General features: G+C 37.0%; 1 protein-coding gene across 2 annotated transcripts in view; it reads left to right on the top strand.

Moving 5' to 3' along the window:
- The window catches only part of TRPM6 (transient receptor potential cation channel subfamily M member 6), a 66,747-nt gene that overhangs the window by 26,937 nt on the left and 21,875 nt on the right, over nucleotides 1-17,935 (top strand). The window contains exons 19-28 of one of the 2 annotated variants that reach the window (XM_032441426.1): nucleotides 625-753; nucleotides 3,235-3,486; nucleotides 4,420-4,594; nucleotides 6,153-6,267; nucleotides 7,817-8,016; nucleotides 11,074-11,206; nucleotides 12,712-13,853; nucleotides 14,568-14,680; nucleotides 15,643-15,769; nucleotides 16,654-16,751. In XM_032441426.1, the coding sequence (XP_032297317.1) occupies nucleotides 625-753; nucleotides 3,235-3,486; nucleotides 4,420-4,594; nucleotides 6,153-6,267; nucleotides 7,817-8,016; nucleotides 11,074-11,206; nucleotides 12,712-13,853; nucleotides 14,568-14,680; nucleotides 15,643-15,769; nucleotides 16,654-16,751 (2,484 nt within the window). Of the gene's footprint in view, nucleotides 1-624; nucleotides 754-3,234; nucleotides 3,487-4,419; nucleotides 4,595-6,152; nucleotides 6,268-7,816; nucleotides 8,017-11,073; nucleotides 11,207-12,711; nucleotides 13,857-14,567; nucleotides 14,681-15,642; nucleotides 15,770-16,653; nucleotides 16,752-17,935 lie in introns of both variants that reach the window. The other variant, XM_032441425.1, reaches the window with a different exon arrangement.

Raw genomic sequence — 17,935 nt, 5'->3', positions numbered from 1 at the left:
TATAAGGTCAGGCTACTGTTTATGTAAACTGTTAATCCTTTAACAGTCAACTACTTTATACGTTTTTAATCTCAGACATAGTTATTGTATGGTTTGATACCTTTAAAATATGTTTGCTATTGATTTTGTTCTTTTTGTGTTTTGGAAGGCACTTATTAACCAGTTGTGATTCAGATGACTTTGAGAATGGTTACTTGCTCCTACTTATGGTCGGGATAGCAATGTAGCAATGCCTTTATATTCAAGTAACAGTGTGGGGATAGTTAAGATTTAGACAGAAAGATAGGTAGATAATTAGAAAGATAGATTATTATTATAATTAGAAAGAAAGATAGTCTATTATTTCATATTGTGTGGCTGGGGCCTAGGTGAATTTGCACTGCAGTAGTTTGTCTTCTGCTTCTGTTTTTTGAGCACCAAAGCACAAGTTTGCTTATGTTTAAGGGTTTCCTCATAAAAATACTTTGAAGAGCTGGGTTCAAAAATATTGAAGTGCTTCAGTTGTTTGAGTATATTATATTCAAAGTGTATTTGGTTATACTCAGGGTAATAATTTGTTGGTATGTCTGTAGAAATTTGTTGGAGGTTTTCATGCATCTGTATTATATACTGATTGTTTTTTAGATGGCGTACATGGCCTTTCTCATGCTCTTTACTTACACTGTGTTGGTGAAAATGGAACCAAGACCAAGTGTGCAGGAGTGGCTTGTTATTATTTATATTTTCAGCACTGCCATTGAAAAAGTCAGAGAGGTAAGCTATATTTTTTATATAACTTCCCTTATATAAAGAATATATTTTAAAACACAAAATAAAACTGTCTAGAGGATGCCAAATCTCAAATTCTCCCTTGAAGGGAGTTTAGTGGAAGAAGGAGACTTGCATAGGGTATTTTATTTCTGTTATTTATTTATTTATTTATTTTCAATAGAAAGATCATTACTTGTGCTTTCAAAGTAGATCTTACAACATGTTCTTAAATATCTTCTTCTTTTTTCTTTCTTTCTTTCTTTCTTTCTTTCTTTCTTTCTTTCTTTCTTTCTTTCTTTCTTTCTTTCTTTCTTTCTTTCTTTCTTTCTTTCTTTCTTNCTTTCTTTCTTTCTTTCTTTCTTTCTTTCTTTCTTTCTTTCTTTCTCTCTTTCTTTCTCTCTTTCTTTCTCTCTTTCTTTCTTTCTCTCTTTCTTTCTCTCTTTTTTTCTCTCTTTCTTTCTCTCTTTCTTTCTTTCTTTCTTTCTTTCTTTAAAATTTTTTTATTTTTATTTTTTTCTGGGTAAGTCACTGTATGGTGCAGCTTTCTTGAAAATAATTGTGCAAAACTGGAATTTTGAGCCCCAGCGTAAAGAACTAGATCACTAGGTTACCCATAATGAATATGAAATTTGTCAAAAGATATCAATCACTTTGGATGCGTTATCAAACATGGTATGTAGAGTAGTCTAAGGATTTCCACCAAGTTTAACTGACTTGTGTGCATCAGTGTAGGTTGGGGGCTGATCTGCTGGAAGGGAGCTCTGTGGGGAAGGACCTAGGTGTCCTGATGGAAAACAGGTTTCCCATGAAGCAGCAGTGTCCCTTGTGGACAAGAAAACCAGTGGTATCCTGGGGGTGCACTATGAAAAGTGTGGCCAGCAGTTTGAAGAAGATTATCCACCCCTTATACTCTGCAGTGGTGAGGCCACATCTGGGGAACTGTATCCAGGCTCCCCCATTGAGGGAGACAGGATAGAGTCCAGTGGAGTGGTGTAAAAATGTTTAGAGGCATGGAGCATCTCTTGTACGAGGAACGGATAAGGGATGTGGGACTATTTAGCCTGGAGGAGACTGAAAGGGAAAGACCACGGTCTTTTTGATGGTACTCAGCAGCAGGATAGTAGTTTATGTGTAGTTTATGTGGCTTTTAGAAGGAAAAAACTGGAACAAAGCATTCACTATTATGAATGAATAACTGACTTTGTTACAACAGATAACTCAGACATCAGTGTGAAAGATGTGAAGAATTTTAAAGCTAATCAGGAATACTATGTGTATATTGAAGTAGGGAAGAACATAGTATTTTATGACTGCATGAGAGAAAACTGAAGTACAAGGGCTGTATAACTGGAGAATATAAGGAAAAATAAATGTCAAGAATTTTGAAGATCACTGTTGTGTTGTTGCCCTGTGCTGATAGTTGGGCAGTGGAAACACCAGCTCTTTTTTCTTACATTAACATTCATTAAAGACTTTGAAATTCATTTCTTCCTGATATTCTTTGTTTGTGTACTAGTTGTTGACAGCTGTCAGAATCTTCATAGGGCAACGTGTCTAACTTACTGTCTAATTAAATGCTGAGGGTTTGATTATATATAACTACAAGCCTCCATTTCTCTAGTTTGTATCAAATAATGGTTAAAGCCTTAAACCCTGATCCTTGTTTCTCACATGAGTTTCTCCAGCTGAACTGAGTAGGATCACTTGCTTACGTGAATATTTTCAAATGCATAAATTATTGCAGGATAAGGGCATAGTGTTTAATAGTCTTTCCTTCACTTGGTACTTATCAGTATGATCTTACATAGCACTGCATTATTGGTCTCACTCATGCAGTGTGGAGAGATTTTATTTACAGCCTCCCAAAGATTCCACTTCACACATTTGCTCAGTGAAGCTTAAAATCCCTTTGGGGCACCTCACAGTTCAAGGAGCAAACACTTCATTCTTTACCTTGCTAGTTGCCAGCACTGTTTTTTAGTGTGTCCTTGGTGTAATGCAAGGATCTTACTTTGTATTTTTGGTCCGAAAAAAAAAGGAATAAATTGTTTTCCCATCGAGGTCAGACTTTTCCATGACTGTGGGCTTTTGAAAGTTCTGCAGCAGGTCATGTCTATCTCTCTAGAAAATACTAATTAATTTATAATGATAAACATACATAACAGTTTTCTACTGCTTGCTGTTTTCTGCTGAGGAACGTGCTCTTCAGTGTTTGCGTACAAGCTTAGAATTTACTGTTCATTAGGATTAACTATCTATCTTATTTGTCTTGGCATATTTGAGTGATATGATACTAGGGATTAAATCTAAACCTCAGTGAGGGTTGAACTGCATTATGTAGTATGTGGGCCTGCAAAAAATAGAGAAAAGAGGGGGAAAAAAGAGATAGATTTCCAAACATTATGAAACAGTTCAGACAAAGAAAGTTAAAGAACGTGATTTTCATGGATTTCTATTCTTCACATTCTACCACATTCTATTCAGGTGTGTATCTCAGAGCCTGGAAAATTCCGCCAGAAAGTGAAGGTGTGGATTTATGAATACTGGAATTTTACTGATACTTTAGCTATCATCCTGTTTATGATTGGTTTTGGCTTGCGTTGGTCTCAGCCCCCTGTTCAAACAGCAGGGCGGCTACTTTACTGCTTGGATATAATATTTTGGTATGCTCGGCTCCTTGATCTTTTTGCTGTGAATCAGCATGCTGGCCCATATCTGACAATGATTGGAAAAATGGTAAGTATTATACTTTGGAACAATTTTCTTGTACTCATGACATCTATTGAGATACCTTTAAGGCTACCAGTGTCAGAAAAGAGCAATAGACAAAGGAGATGTTACCTAATAACTCACAGTGAACGTGTTACCTGAAACTACCATGATTCTTTCTGTTTGTGACTTGACAATAATCAGATTTCAGTTTATTCACAAAAGCCTTTTTCATTTAGAGTGTTCCTAGTTTTAGTTCCTTAGAGAAGGGTTGTATCTGAGTTGAGTTTCTAATCCAGCCTGATAGTAGGAGGAAGAAAAATTACCATGTCTTGAAGATAGGCTCATTACTATAGATAATTCCCCTAGCTCTTGGAAACTGCCTCATTATTATTTTACATTTTGATTCAAGTAATTATACTCCATTTTTAGTTGGCAAAATTTCTCTGAGATCAAAGTTAATTTTTTTTCTCTTTTGGTATCTGAACTGCTGCTGAACTGTTGACTAGTCTTGAGGGACATATGCAGATTCCCACTGTAGTTTCCCTCAGATATTATGAGCTATCTGATTAATATTTTTACATTCTGTCTTGCATAGTAATTCTGATTCAGTGTTAGAAGGCAAAATCATTTTTTCCTTACTGTCAATTTGGAAAATGATACCATGGAACAAAAGCACCATCACAAGGCCTCTGCATTTTTCAAATCTTACTTAAGATCTTAAGAAAGATTTGAACAGCAAGTAGGACCTGTGGTCTTTTTAGTTCAGAATGATTATAACTTCTAGAAAACATTTTTATTTCCTGCAATGTATTAGACTGTTGACCTTGTTTTTGTATTCCAGTCTGTAAAAGCAGTAACTGATAATCTTCCTTAAAATGTATTTGCATATATATGTATATATATATATATGTATAAAAGTTTACATATAATTAACACTGATAATTCTCAAATGCCTAGACAGCAAATATGTTCTATATTGTGGTCATGATGGCCATAGTTCTGCTGAGTTTTGGCGTCTCACGAAAGGCAATCCTTTCACCAGAAGAACCTCCCTCTTGGACTCTGGCACGAGATATTGTATTTCAGCCCTACTGGATGATGTTTGGTGAGGTCTATGCTGGAGAAATTGATGGTAGGTAGTTTAAATGTTCACTTTGGACTGATAGCTTTGACTTCATATTGGATTATTCAAACGGTTTTGATTCCAAGATATGTATAGCATTAATTTTTAAAATTGCTTGATTAAAGATGAGAATATATGTTTACTTGTATAAAATGAAGTCTAAACTTTAAAATTTTCAAATTTAACTTTTGAAATGAAATATATTACAAGGCTCAGAGCAAAGCACTTAGGGACTAATAATAAGCTAATTCTTGATGAGGGAATTTGACAGTTAAGTGAGTTTGTGATTAGGATAGACAAAAGCTGCTGATCTTTTGGAGAAAAGACTGCAAAGTTGCCTTAAGGGGAAGTAGAATAAAGGGGAAAGAAGAAAGGAAAGAAAATAATGGAAAATGTTTTTTCACCATGGTAAGAGTTACCTGGCATCCTTCTTAAGCAGATCAACCAGTTAAGCATAAAAATGAATGGATTAATTGAATAGAAAAGATGTTATATTCTTGATTATGACTTTGACCTTGATTCAGTAAAGGAGAAGAACCAGTCACCCCAGTAGATTTTTCATTATGATAGACTGAAAGCACTCTGATCCTACTTCTAAGTGATGGGTGCAAAAATAATAGTCTTTGAAACAGAAAAGAAAGTACACGGGTAGAAATAGATATTTAAGATAAATAGTTCAGCTTAGGCCTACTTCTTTTAAATAATTAAGGATGCAACATCTGTTTTCATTGCTGGAACTGTCACGTGACAGATATGTGTCTTGGTTGTGTAAGTCAAAATACTTTTAATAAAAGTGCAGCACTAATCTTCACTATTTAATACATTTTATCACTCAGTAATACTAAGCTTTTTGAAGTTTGATTCAGAGATGATTTCTCTAATGAACCTGTGTGCTGTGAAGTGTCTCCTGAGTTTAGGGCTACTGTGTTATAAATGTGTTTTAAACTTTTTCAGAGGTTAATTTGACTAAAAAATTATACACATTGGGGAACTTTTATTTTGATAGTTCAAAACAAACAAACAAATAAACAAATTAGGAGGGATCTCTTATTTACTGTAAAATATAAAAAATATCCATAGCCACATGTACATTTGCACATGAATTAATTTGTTCTTACTGAAGCTATAAAGGATTAATACTTCAGTATCGATAAAAGTCTTGCAGCAGTATTTTTTTTCTTCAATGGAGTCAGTGAAAGCTTTGTGACTTACTTTAAAGATCAGGTGCTTTAAGGATCAGTTTCAGTTTACATGCATGTTATCTCTCAAATATATTGCAGTTACACTATTTTTTCACTTATCAAAAAGTCGCGTTGTCTGGTATAATAACCGGTATGTATGAAATGGTGTCTAAAGCTTCTAAGTAACAACATAAGCTATGAGACAGTAGGATCATGAAGAGCTCTCCTATTTTCCTTATGTGAAGATAGAGTTTTAAAATGTATTGTTTGTTTGTTGAAGTTACCAATGACAGACTATTTTTTTTCCTCAGGCAAACGAGCAGAATATGCCCATGCCATGCTCTAATTTGGTTTCCTTGCTAATGGTGTATGTCCTTCTCTTTCAGTTTGCGAAACCAATCAAGACTGTCCTCCTGGCTCCTTCCTCACACCATTCCTTCAAGCTGTCTACCTGTTTGTGCAGTACATCATCATGGTCAACTTACTCATTGCTTTCTTTAAGTAGGTACCTTTGTTATATTACTGAAAAAGAAAACAAAAAAACACAGCACAAAAACATCCAAAACAAAATACCCCCCAACAAAACAAAGACAAATAATAGACATTCTGCCAACACTTCTCTGTTGGCTGTTTTGTGGTTTGAATCGAATCTGACAGTGGACAGCTCTACGTGGCAAATAAGCAACTTTAATTCAGCTCTGAAATAATTTGTCTTTTGTTCTTAAAAATTGTATTTGTTGCACTGACAGCCTATATAATTTTCCTCACAAGGTGGCACAAGATTTAAATTAGCAGATAATAAGGGAAGGGAGTAATGACCTTGAAGGAGCATGCTCTTCCTTTAGGAAGTTCGAAAATTCCTGTTCCATGAAATTTACTGTGGTCTAGAACTGAAATCTAACTATAGTGCATTGAACTATCTGCTGCCAAAGTAGGAGGTTTTATTAATATCTTTATAGTGATTCTAACCTTTTGAGTTTTAGCAAGGAAACCATTGCAGCAGATCAAGTTCTGGGTCAATATTAGTAAAGAACAGTGTAACCCAAGTTGTTAATTTTTTCTTTTCTAGAATTATAGAATTTCTGGGGAAGTCAGATATAGGTTGAAAAAATTTCTAAACTAGAAGTGTAGTGATTAATATTCAGGAAAACTGAATGATCAAAACTCATTCTATTCCCAGTTCCAATTAGAAATCCCTTTCTTTAAATTATGGCGAGGCATTAATTTTTATTTTATTTTTTATTTTTTCTTTAATACACAGTTGTAGAATTGTGATTTGAATTATTTCTAGATTTGGACCTTTAGCAATGATGATATATTAAACCTTCTGCTTAGTGATTTGATTGTTTCAGAAGTGGGACTGATAATGAGTGTGAGCAATATATTTAATTATGCTCCCAAAAGCAAAACTGATGTTTTTGTGAAAATACGCTGAGTGTTTAGTTTGACAGTGCAACTGAAATTGAAGTGCCAGAGGCCACGATGTTGCTTTCCTGTACTTGAATCAGTCATAGTGCAGAGAATTTTCTGTGCAACAGAAAAAGCATTTTTAGTGATGTCACTACTCCAAAGAGTACCCCACAGAAGAATTGCTTATGTAGCTGACTCTAAAAGCACATATTTTGTTGTAGGAGTGCACTAAAAAGGCAGCAGAAATACTGTTAACATTTTTCCCTTAGCTTGACTCGTGTACTTAATCCAGTCCAAAGAGGCAGACAATGTTGAATTCCCATGTAGACTACGTATTACAGTTTAAATAATCTGGTTGAGATTTCAAAGACACTTTAGGGATATTTTTTTGCCCAGTTCCCATTAATGTGAATGGGAATTGGATCTCACAATTTGTTAGGCAGCTTTGAAGATCTCATTCTCTGTGCTGTAGCTGCCGGCACATGCTGCTTTGTTAAATGAAAGCTGCTAAGCTGATTTACTTCACTGGAGGAATGGGACTTTTGTGTCACATCAGATCTTTAGACAGGCATCTTGTGCTGTATTCAGAAGATTCCTCATGGAAATGTTTTACCATTCTTACCCCTTTATGTCTTCTCAGTAATGTTTATTATGATTTGAAATCCATATCGAACAAGCTCTGGAAGTACAACCGGTACCGCTACATTATGACCTATCATGAGAAGCCATGGCTGCCTCCACCTTTCATTCTCCTCAGCCACATTGGACTTCTGATAAACCACATCTTCCGCCATCAACCCTCAAATGAGTCTGATCAAGAGGAAGGTGACGTTGGACTGAGTAAGCAGAGCTAATCAAAGGGCCAGCAAAAATAGCTTATAAAGAATATCACATCACTTTGTAGCTCAGTTTTTCAAGAAAGAGATTTTCCAGGCAAGCAGCTGTTTTCATTTGCAAACCAGAATTTAGTGTACCTATGACAGGATTTGTAGGAAAAAAAGTGACTAGGGGAATGTGTTTCTTTTTATTTGGCTTTTGCTTTGCTTATTGTGCATCTGTTAAGATGTAATATGGATAGTAACAGTGAAGAACTTTGGCTCTGACTCTCAGTTTTAACTTTCTTTGTGCTCAGTCATAGCTATTTTAATTACAGTTCACCTATCATTGGCAAGAAGATGTTGTAGATATATCACAACTCAGAGGTGAAATAACATGATGCTTACTTTTTCTGTAGTATAGAATGACTCCTTTTTTTTTTTTTTTTTTAAAGAAACAGTACTGGAAACCTACATTTTTGCACATTTATCCTAAAAAGACTATCAATTCCTATTTGATTCCCCAAAGTTACAAATGCTTTTGATAACCCCGTATTTTTCTTCTAATAATGTTTAATGACTTTTTCCCCATATATTCTCCATATACCATTACGTTTTCACACTTTCTTTATTCTGGAGCTTAGACAGTTGGGGTTCATGGTTCATAAAGTAAAAAGGTTAAGTGAAAATCCAGTGGGTGGGATAAGATTCCTGCTCTCAATTCCTTTTATAATGAGAATCATGTATTTAAGTTAGTTTAGGGTATTTTGAAGTTAGAGGTTCTCATAAAAGATGCTTCAGCAAGTGACACTCCTTGACTTCTTATGGAGTGCATTGCATGTGTGTGGAATCCATTCTCGACTTCTATGGCATCAACTGGGGATGTGATACCTGGCATTTGAGGACATATTTCTGCATTGTGTAACAAAACTTGTTTGTAGATGTAAAAGAGCTACAAGGGAAGCATCCTTCTAGATTTTCCGAGTCTCTGGGGAAACACGGTTAATAGAAGGAAACTTCAGCTTGCTAAATCTTTGATCACTCACAGTGTAGTATAATTATGCTATGTTATAATTATGTTATGTTTAAGCCTGGTTGTTAATGTGCCAGCATCAGTTTGTTGTGGATAGCAACATGAAGAATAATGTCCAGAACAAAAACCTATGTAGTACTTCACAGTTGTTGCCTCCTATGGAAATGGAGAGTTAATATGGAATGTGAGAAAGGTGCAAAGCCTGAGTACAGATGGATGTTGATGGATGTTGTGAGACATCACAGAATCCTTCGATCTCACTGCCTTCCAGTCTCTTTGTGCATTGGCTCACCACTGCAATTTAAGCTTGTCCCCTTCACCTTTCCCAACATGGACTTCTCTGTAACCAGGTCCTTCCGAATGCCTCTTCATGGCAAAGCTGGCTCCTTTTGTCCCACTGTATCTAGAAAATCTATCAGGAACAGGCATAATCATAGAGGAATTGAGTCATTGAGAGTCACTGAGAATGTCAAGATGGGGAACAAGTACTCAGCAGTGTGGCCTGGTGAATGGAGGGGCAAGCATGGGAGTGAGAAGATGGAGTAGGTGGTAACTTTAACCAAATCTAATCATAGGGAATGTTTTTGCATATACACAGCTTTGTGCTTTATGCAGCAGAGAACATTCTTGATACCTAATAACTGATCTGATCAGACCCTTCTTGGGTTACAATTCATTCAAGATTTTCCCTATTGAACATGAAACTGAAGATGTCTGCCTCACAGATTCCAAAATTTACAGATTTACAGGTTTCAAAAGTGAGCCTAACTAATCAGTACTGAAGCAGCTTTACTACTGCTCCTCAGCTCGGCTCCTTCATGGATGAATGCATCAGCCTGCTTTTGAAGTATCACTGCTCTTTCTATATGCAAGTTTAGTGTAAGCTGCTGACAGAACACAGTGAGTTTCTTGCTTGCAAGGTACATTAGGCATCAGACTCGAAGTCTGCTTAGCACATTCAGAAGTCCTTGGATAGAAGCTCGTATCTTGCCAACACTTTTCTCAGAAAGTGAATTTTTTCCCATTTGTATGCTCTTGTATTCCTTTTCTATATGCCTGCATATTGCTTGAAAACTTCCTTGCACTTAAATTTTTGGTGTGATTAAACAATTGTTTTTAGCAATGGGGATCCAGTGCCACCCTGTGGAAAATCAATGAAAATTCCTCATAGAGAAAGTGAAATCTTTGAAGCAAGGTTACAAAGAGGTCTGAGGCAAAAGGAACTTAGCAGGTGATCCAGTGTCACTCAGAACATGGTGTGGTGCTCCCCTGGGATGCTGTTTGTTACTGCTGTATGCACCTGTTACAAACACAGCCATGTTGCTTGGCATAGACAGTTTATTGCAAGCACAGTGGGAACTCTGATGTTTAAAAAGAAAATCAGAAAGAAGCTTGGAAGACAGAATTTGTATCAGCGAAGTTGCTCTCCTTCATATGCATTTCTTCACACTGACTTATAATTGATCCATACTCTCAGAAATTTTACTATGTGTACTAGAAGAATAGCATTGTGAGCAACCTAACCTGTGGAGTTTTAAATTTTGAATGGTTTTTTTTTTTTTTTTTCCCCTCCAAGTAGTCCTGTTTAATATTTTATGCCTATGAAAATTTAAAGCAATAAAGTGAAAAAAGCCTTCACAGCTCTGAATAAATACCTGAGAAATACTTTGTCAAAGATCATTAAGGTACATTCCTTAATGATTGCCTGGACCAAATTGCAGTAATATCTTCATAAGTCTTATATACTTCTATATAAGTTTTGTGAGTCTGGGAGTTTGTGAACAGTCAGTATGCAATACTGAGTCTTTAAAAGGCAATACAACAGAATTCTTGTCAGTAGGGTTTTGTTCTCTGCCAAACTGAAGATGAAAAACACGCTTACGAGTATTTGGCATGTTTGAACTTTTTCATAATGCTATATTCCATGGAATTAGGTCTGTTGTCAAAGAAGGGGAAGGAAATCTGTTTTGACAGGTGTTTTTTTCTCATGGACACTTTTAAGCAGTTGCATTTGTTACCACACTTCTTACTGACCTCTACTTTATTCAGAGCTGTACCTGAGTGATGACGAGTTGAAGAAACTCCATGACTTTGAGGAACAATGTGTAGAAAAATACTTTCATGAGAAGAATGAAAGCTTGAGTTCCAGTGACAGTGAAAAAATCCGTGTGACTACAGAAAGGTGTGTTTTGCTTCACATTTGTGCTCTTTGTATACATTTGTTCTATAAAAAGACTTGTAATGATTTTTAGCAGGTTATCTCCATTATGAAAATGAGAGGCATGTGTAGACCCTACTAATTTGATGGAAATGTAACTTTTCTGTTTGAACCAAATGGTGTGCCTGGCTGGGAAACCTTGCTGGCATAACTGTATCCCTGCATATTTGTAGACCGTGCAGGTGATTAATGGATTTTATATATTAATGTGGTTTTATAGTGACTGGCAGCCACACCTCTCTCTCACTACTTCCCCTCCTCAAAAGAGTGAGGGGAGAAAGCATGATATAAAGGGCTCAAGTGATAAGGACAGAAAGATTGCACACCAGTTACCATTATCGGCAAAACAGACTCAGCGTAGCATGATTAATATAATTTATTGCTTATGACTAACAGACTAGAGCAGTGAGAAATTAAAATCAAACTAAAAACACATGTCCCACATCCACTATCTTCTACCTCCTTCTCTTCCAGACAGAGAAGGGGTATGTGTGCTGTTGTGATTCCATAGTGGTTCTTCATCAACCACTCTCTTATAATCACTCCCTTCCTCTGCTCCATGCGATGTCTCTCCTACTGTGTGCTGTCCTCTCTGATCTGATCCCACATGGGCTTCCTACAGGCTACAGCTTTCTGAGCACTGCTCCAAAATGGCTCTGTACCATGGGGACTATCATTCAGGAGTGAACTACTTCAGCACAGGAGGTAGCTGCTTCCCCAGCCCTCCTGCTCCATGTGGTCTACAGCTCTGCCCAGGGCTGCTGCTGAGGGGGCTCTCCATGGGCTGTACCTCAGTTGGTGATCAGTTTTATTGAGCTTTTGGTTGAATACTGCATCTCCTAGTTATTCAGTGACAAGGAAAAACTCCTTTTGCTCATTGCCTGGAGCTGGTTCTTTGTTGTCTCAATGACAGAGTACCAGACAGAGTATCTTTAACAGATGTAAAGATAATTAATTGGTTAAAAAGATACTGTTTCAGGCCAAGAAGTTCTTGTGTGGTTCACTGGAAATTTGAAGACCATTAGAAAGGCTTTGCTTCTTTTGCAGCTGATTTTTTTCTTTAAGATAACTGATATCATCAAATGTACAAAATATGTTCCAAAAGGCTGTACAAGTTGTTGAGAGAATCATTTACCTAGCAGTTTACAGTATTTGAGAAATGGAACAGTATCTGTAGAGTATCTGTAGCATGAATCATATAACCACTCACGTTGGAAAAGATCATCGATTCCAATCATGATCTAACCACACTACCCTAACTGCTAAATAATGTCCTGAAAGGTAACCGACTAAAAAGAAATACTGTACTGATTTTATGTTCTTACAGCATTTACACTTGCAACACACCATTTCTAAAGCTTTGTCCTCTTGTCCATGGTTAGTGGTTCTATAGCATTATATGGGGATTAGTAGAAATGTGTTAATTATCTGGTAAAGATATTTTAAATATCACTTATTTTTCCATCTAGAGTGGAGGAGATGTTTCTTCAGTTGAAAGAAGTGTATGAGAAGGTATTTTATATCAAGGAATCTTTACTCTCCTTGGACAGCCAGCTGGGACATTTGCAAGACCTGTCTGCTTTGACAGTGGACATCTTGAAAGTGCTTTCAGCTGTAGACACACTGCAGGTGGAAGAAGCCTTACTGACTGATAAAAAACATAGATCCTGTAGAAAGCTGCCCCACAGTTGGAGCAATGCTCTCTATTCCAAGACTCTGAGCAGTCTAGAATGTTTTTATGACAAGAAGTATCACTATTACAGCATGCCACCCTCACTCTTACGGAGCTTGGTGAGGAGTCAGTGGCCATCAGAATGTAAAGACCACATACTAAGGACTGAGAGTGACAAGTTGGTAGAAGACATTTCTCAGAAGATAGAAATAGAAAGTGATGGTACACTTACTTCAGGTGTGTCCTCTGAGGCAAAGTCATCCCCCAGACATGGACAATTTTTGCTAGTTCCTCCCGATCACCAGCGAGCACCTTTATCTGACACCATCACCTTAAACTTGTCCTTTTCAAGCACTCCTACCAAGTACCAGGAAGATATATTTAGTGATGGACTGCAAAGCAGCATTGCTGTGCAGCAAAACCTGCAAAGCATCAGCCTTGTTGAAAAAGAGCCAGAAGATTATCAGTGGAGCCAGAGAGACTTTATTATTCATCTGCCATCAGAAAAGACTAATGCCACAGATGCTGATCGTTTTCTCAGTCTCCAGACATCACTTGAAGTCAGAGAAAATGCAGCACCCAAATGCGATGGCAGGGAAGAAACTGAAGGTGGTTACGTGAACTGGGGATTCTCTGAAGGTGATGAAAAAGGGGTTTTCAGCTCAAGGAAGAAAAAGAAGAAGGACCTGTGCATACATTCCACCTTTAAGTGTGACTGTAGTTGTACAGGTAGACCTCCCACACACATACAGATAAAAGAATCCAAGCCTTTCTCCTATAACTCTGACAGCTCAAGGCACAGTGTCATCGTCTCTGAGAATAAACTGAAACACAGCACCTCCTGGATCAGCCCACTCTGGAAGCAGTGGAGTTTCTGCAGGAACAACAGCTTACCATCCCCTAAAAAAGCAAGAAGAGGGAAAACCTTCAAGGCCATAGGTGGTAATAATAAAGCACTATACCTCTACAGCATCTTTTGTTGAGAAACTTGAGGCGTTATTAAAAAGTGTCTCTTTGGCACCTCAGCTGTGGTTGAGGGTAGTAAGCAGGCAGTTATTCATTCAAGTTCTTTGTGCTGGGAATCACTGATGTGGGGGAGTTCTAAAGTATGCATGATATCTGAGCTGGGCAGCAGCATGGTGTCAGCCACAAAACAGTCTCAACCTGATTTTTGACATCTCACAGTTTTACCTACACAGTTGTTGTGTCAGAGGAACTGTACTGTTCTTGGGTAGCTTCCTGCCCATGTGAAGTGATATAAGAGTTACAGAAAACAGAAGAAATTACAGAATCCCTAATAGATGTGTTGACATTATCATAAGTCTGAAGTTTTTGTTGAGAATGAATAGGTATACACTTCTATTGCAGGCTTAAAATCTTCCCTATCCACAGCCAAGTTTTCTTACCGACAGCTTAAATATAGCAGATTCCGCTTCTAAGTATAAATGCTATGAGATTATAGATAACATTTGCTGTTTTCTGTCTTGTGACCATCTTTGCACCGAACTGCATAAATTTCGTGAGTATTATCTTTGGATGTCACAAGTCTTTCTCAGCTTGCTTTGGAGATCTGCCAACTCTCAGTCTTATCAGATCGTCTCTTTGTAAACAAAAGCTCTGTAGCTTAATGATGTTTTTTTGATTCTTTCCCAGAGTCTTTACCATCTTGTGAGCTACACCACAGTGAGGAAACAAAAGCAAAACAACAAAACAGAGACAGAAAGTCTGGGAGAGAAAAGAAGGATCAAAAACCCCTTCAGGTGCCGGTATGTGTAGATGGAAGAGAAGCACATATCTCATAGCTGTCTTTTTCATTCAGTAAGAGCAGTTCTGCAATGTAGGACTAAGTATAGGTTAACTGAAAATGTTTTGGTGAAAAGTACAGTAAAAATTCTGCACAGAAATGGGGAAATCCTCTTTTTTTTTTTTTCCCTGTCTGGTGGTGGTTTAATCTCCCTTTTGTTAGAATGTGTGGGGTTTCAGTTTTAAAAAGTGATTAAACTTGTAGATTTTGCCAAATAGTGGATCAAGAGTTTTTCACACAGAGAGGAATTATCCTTTGCACTGTAGCAGACAGAATCACATGGGGAGAATTCCCAGTATCTAGAACAGACTGAAGAAATGGTGTCTGTACACTACTGGCCTCCTGTTGTTCTCATTTATGTTTAAGGGTCCTACAGTGTTTTCTCAACCATATAGCATGTTGTAGACCACAAACTGACTGTGTTGTAATTATAGGACAGACTTCATAACTGTATGCATGTACACACACACACACACACATATATATATATATATATATATATATATATATATATATATATCAATACAAGTATTTCTAAGGACATTCCCAGCATGTTTGTCATCTGAAGAGTTATTCCTATTTAATGATATGAAAGATGAAGACTGATTTGTTTATGTAAGATGCTCAAATGAGCAAGAGAGTTGAAACTTGAACTTTGAGACCTAGTTGTTTCTTATAGGGTGTTCTGAGGGACTTTGAAGTTTGATTTAAAAAACTACAATATCAGCTCTTTCAGTAATATTTAATTGACAAGAGCAATGTAACTTCTGCAGCTTCTAACAAATATGGGAAAACTTTTGTCAGTTGGGAACCAGTTCAGTCACCGGCATTTCAGTAATGTTTTGAAAGGCACAGCTATAGGAAGAAATGCAGTGGTGATAGTAATTCTATAAATCAAATTTTATTTTGTCTGTGTCTTATCAGGTGATTAGAGTGGATGGTTGTCCCCAGAACACCCAAGTGAGCTCAGAGCCTACGGAGATTGGTCTCTGGGATGGGGAAGAAAAACACAGGAAGAACTGGCTCACTGTGTCTAATTTCAGTCAGCTAAGTATGTGATATATGTAGATAGTAAAATTCAGGACAGCACTGAAAATGTAGCAGTAAATAAAAATTCACAAACTCCAAGTGTCATCCTCTGCATTCACCTCCTGGCATAAATTTTACAGAATTACAAGTAGACTCCAGGCATGCATGACTTGTTATTTATTGTGTTATGTCAGAGGAAAAAGGGATGAAAGGTCAGCTGTGTCTTTTTTGGAATGTTACCTTTCCTGCGTGGGAAATAGTAGAGTACTAATGTAATTCCCAGGAATAAGTGGAAAGCAGGGAGAATTATATCCTTGTCTCCTTTCCTGTAGTGTCTTCTGAAATGGCATTCTGGCTTAGAGTGCAAATAAACTCTGGTGAATTTTTCAGGGCATACACGCTCACAGACAGTGCTGTGATACTGTATCTGTTGGCAGATTATCTGGATGCATTATTCATTACTCACTGCTCTGAAATGCATCCTCTAAAGTGAATAAATGAATTCTTCATCATTTCTGCTGAAATGTAAAGAGAATTGCATTCTTCTTCATTTAACAGTTCTCCAGCTCTTTCATTCTAAGAAATCCTTACGTAGACTATTTTATCTTTAAGCTTTGCAGTATGCAGCTCTATAGTTCTATCCTGCAGGCTGCAGGGAAAGATGCAAGGGAACACTGACTCAGCACAGCATGGCCTGAGAAGGGCTGCACTCCTCAGAAGTCAGCTAACAGAGAATGGAAATATTTTTAACTCTAGGAAATTCTACTATTGCTTTTATAACCTTTAACACATGTGCTAGGGCAAGATGGTTATGGGGGTGTTTATTTTATAGCACTGCATAGGTTTGTAGCTTTAGAGCTATTCATACACACTCTAGAAATAGCTGATACTTGCTCTTTTGGCTAGGTTTGGAATATCTCAGTTACATGCACCAGAAAATGAAAAATCAAGACATCCATAGGCATACCATACCATTCTGTGATTACCTCAGGCATTCTCGAGAGGTAAGACCTAAGATTATACATCCCAGTCCATAGTTTTCTGTTAACCACCCAGGGTAGCTCTACTGACTTCCATGGGCTTGCCAGTGTAGGTTGTTTGTCATGAAATGCCTCTTTAGATATGAGAAACTTTCTTGTATGTTGGCACAGTGCATACGTGCAGCTAAATAAATAAAGAGCTACTAAAAGTCTGTGAATGTTACTGAGGTAGAATATTAAATTACTGAATCACAGAGTAGTTTGAGTATGAAGAAAGTGGTCAGAAATGAAGTGTGTTTTGGTATCTCGCTAGGCAGTGAACAAGTGCAGAACTTGGTCTTCAGCCTGTGAAAGGAATTGGTCAGCACAGTGAAATGATTTTTTGAAAGTTAGCAAGGTGGCTCTATATCATACAGTTGTTTCTCATAAAATGTGAGTTGAATATTTATAATAGTTGCAAAGGTTGGAGTGTATATAACCTGTGGTTTATAAACACTGTATCTCATATTTTATCAGAATTAATTTGAAGCTCTGTAACGTAACAAACCTAAATGTCTATTGACTTTAGTCAGTCTAGACCAATTTACATGTCCTGAAGATTGTTTTCAGGTTGCACGGGGGTATCTCAAAGGTATGAAAGGAATTTATCAAGGAATAAATTGAGAAAAGGAACTGTGAAGCAGTCCTTTCCTCTTCCTTTTCAACAGCATCCATTCATGCCTGTTTTACTTACAGCATTCAGTTATTAAAACAATAATATCCAACAGTTTAGCTTATTTTTCACTGTCAGTAGTGTAAGTTGTTTTTTTAAAACAGGAATGAGAATAGTTTCAGATCTCATTTTCTGAGTGGTATAAAATTTGAATCCTAAATGCTTGGGAAGAGAGCTTGAATCTTAATTAAAAACAAAAAGAAAAACAAAAAAACAAACAAAAACAAACAAAAAAAATCAACAACAGCAGTTCTTTGTGGGTTAGTTAGAGGTAAAAGTAGAAATAAATTTGCTGATTGTGTGTTCTGTAGAACCTATACTAAGCTTTCTTGGGTAAAACTCAAGGGAGGGATTTTTAAAGCCCTCAGAAATAAAGTCCACTGATTACAGTGGGATCAGAGTTAGGCTGAGCTAGTCACTTCAAGAGCACTAATTTCAAATTATTTATTCATTTAAGTCGTAGTCTCCGATACTACTTCATCTCCACGCCTCCTCT

Source organism: Coturnix japonica, chromosome Z, assembly GCF_001577835.2.
Source record: "Coturnix japonica isolate 7356 chromosome Z, Coturnix japonica 2.1, whole genome shotgun sequence".
NCBI lineage: Eukaryota > Metazoa > Chordata > Aves > Galliformes > Phasianidae > Coturnix > Coturnix japonica.
This window is presented reverse-complemented; position numbering and strand designations above follow the sequence as displayed.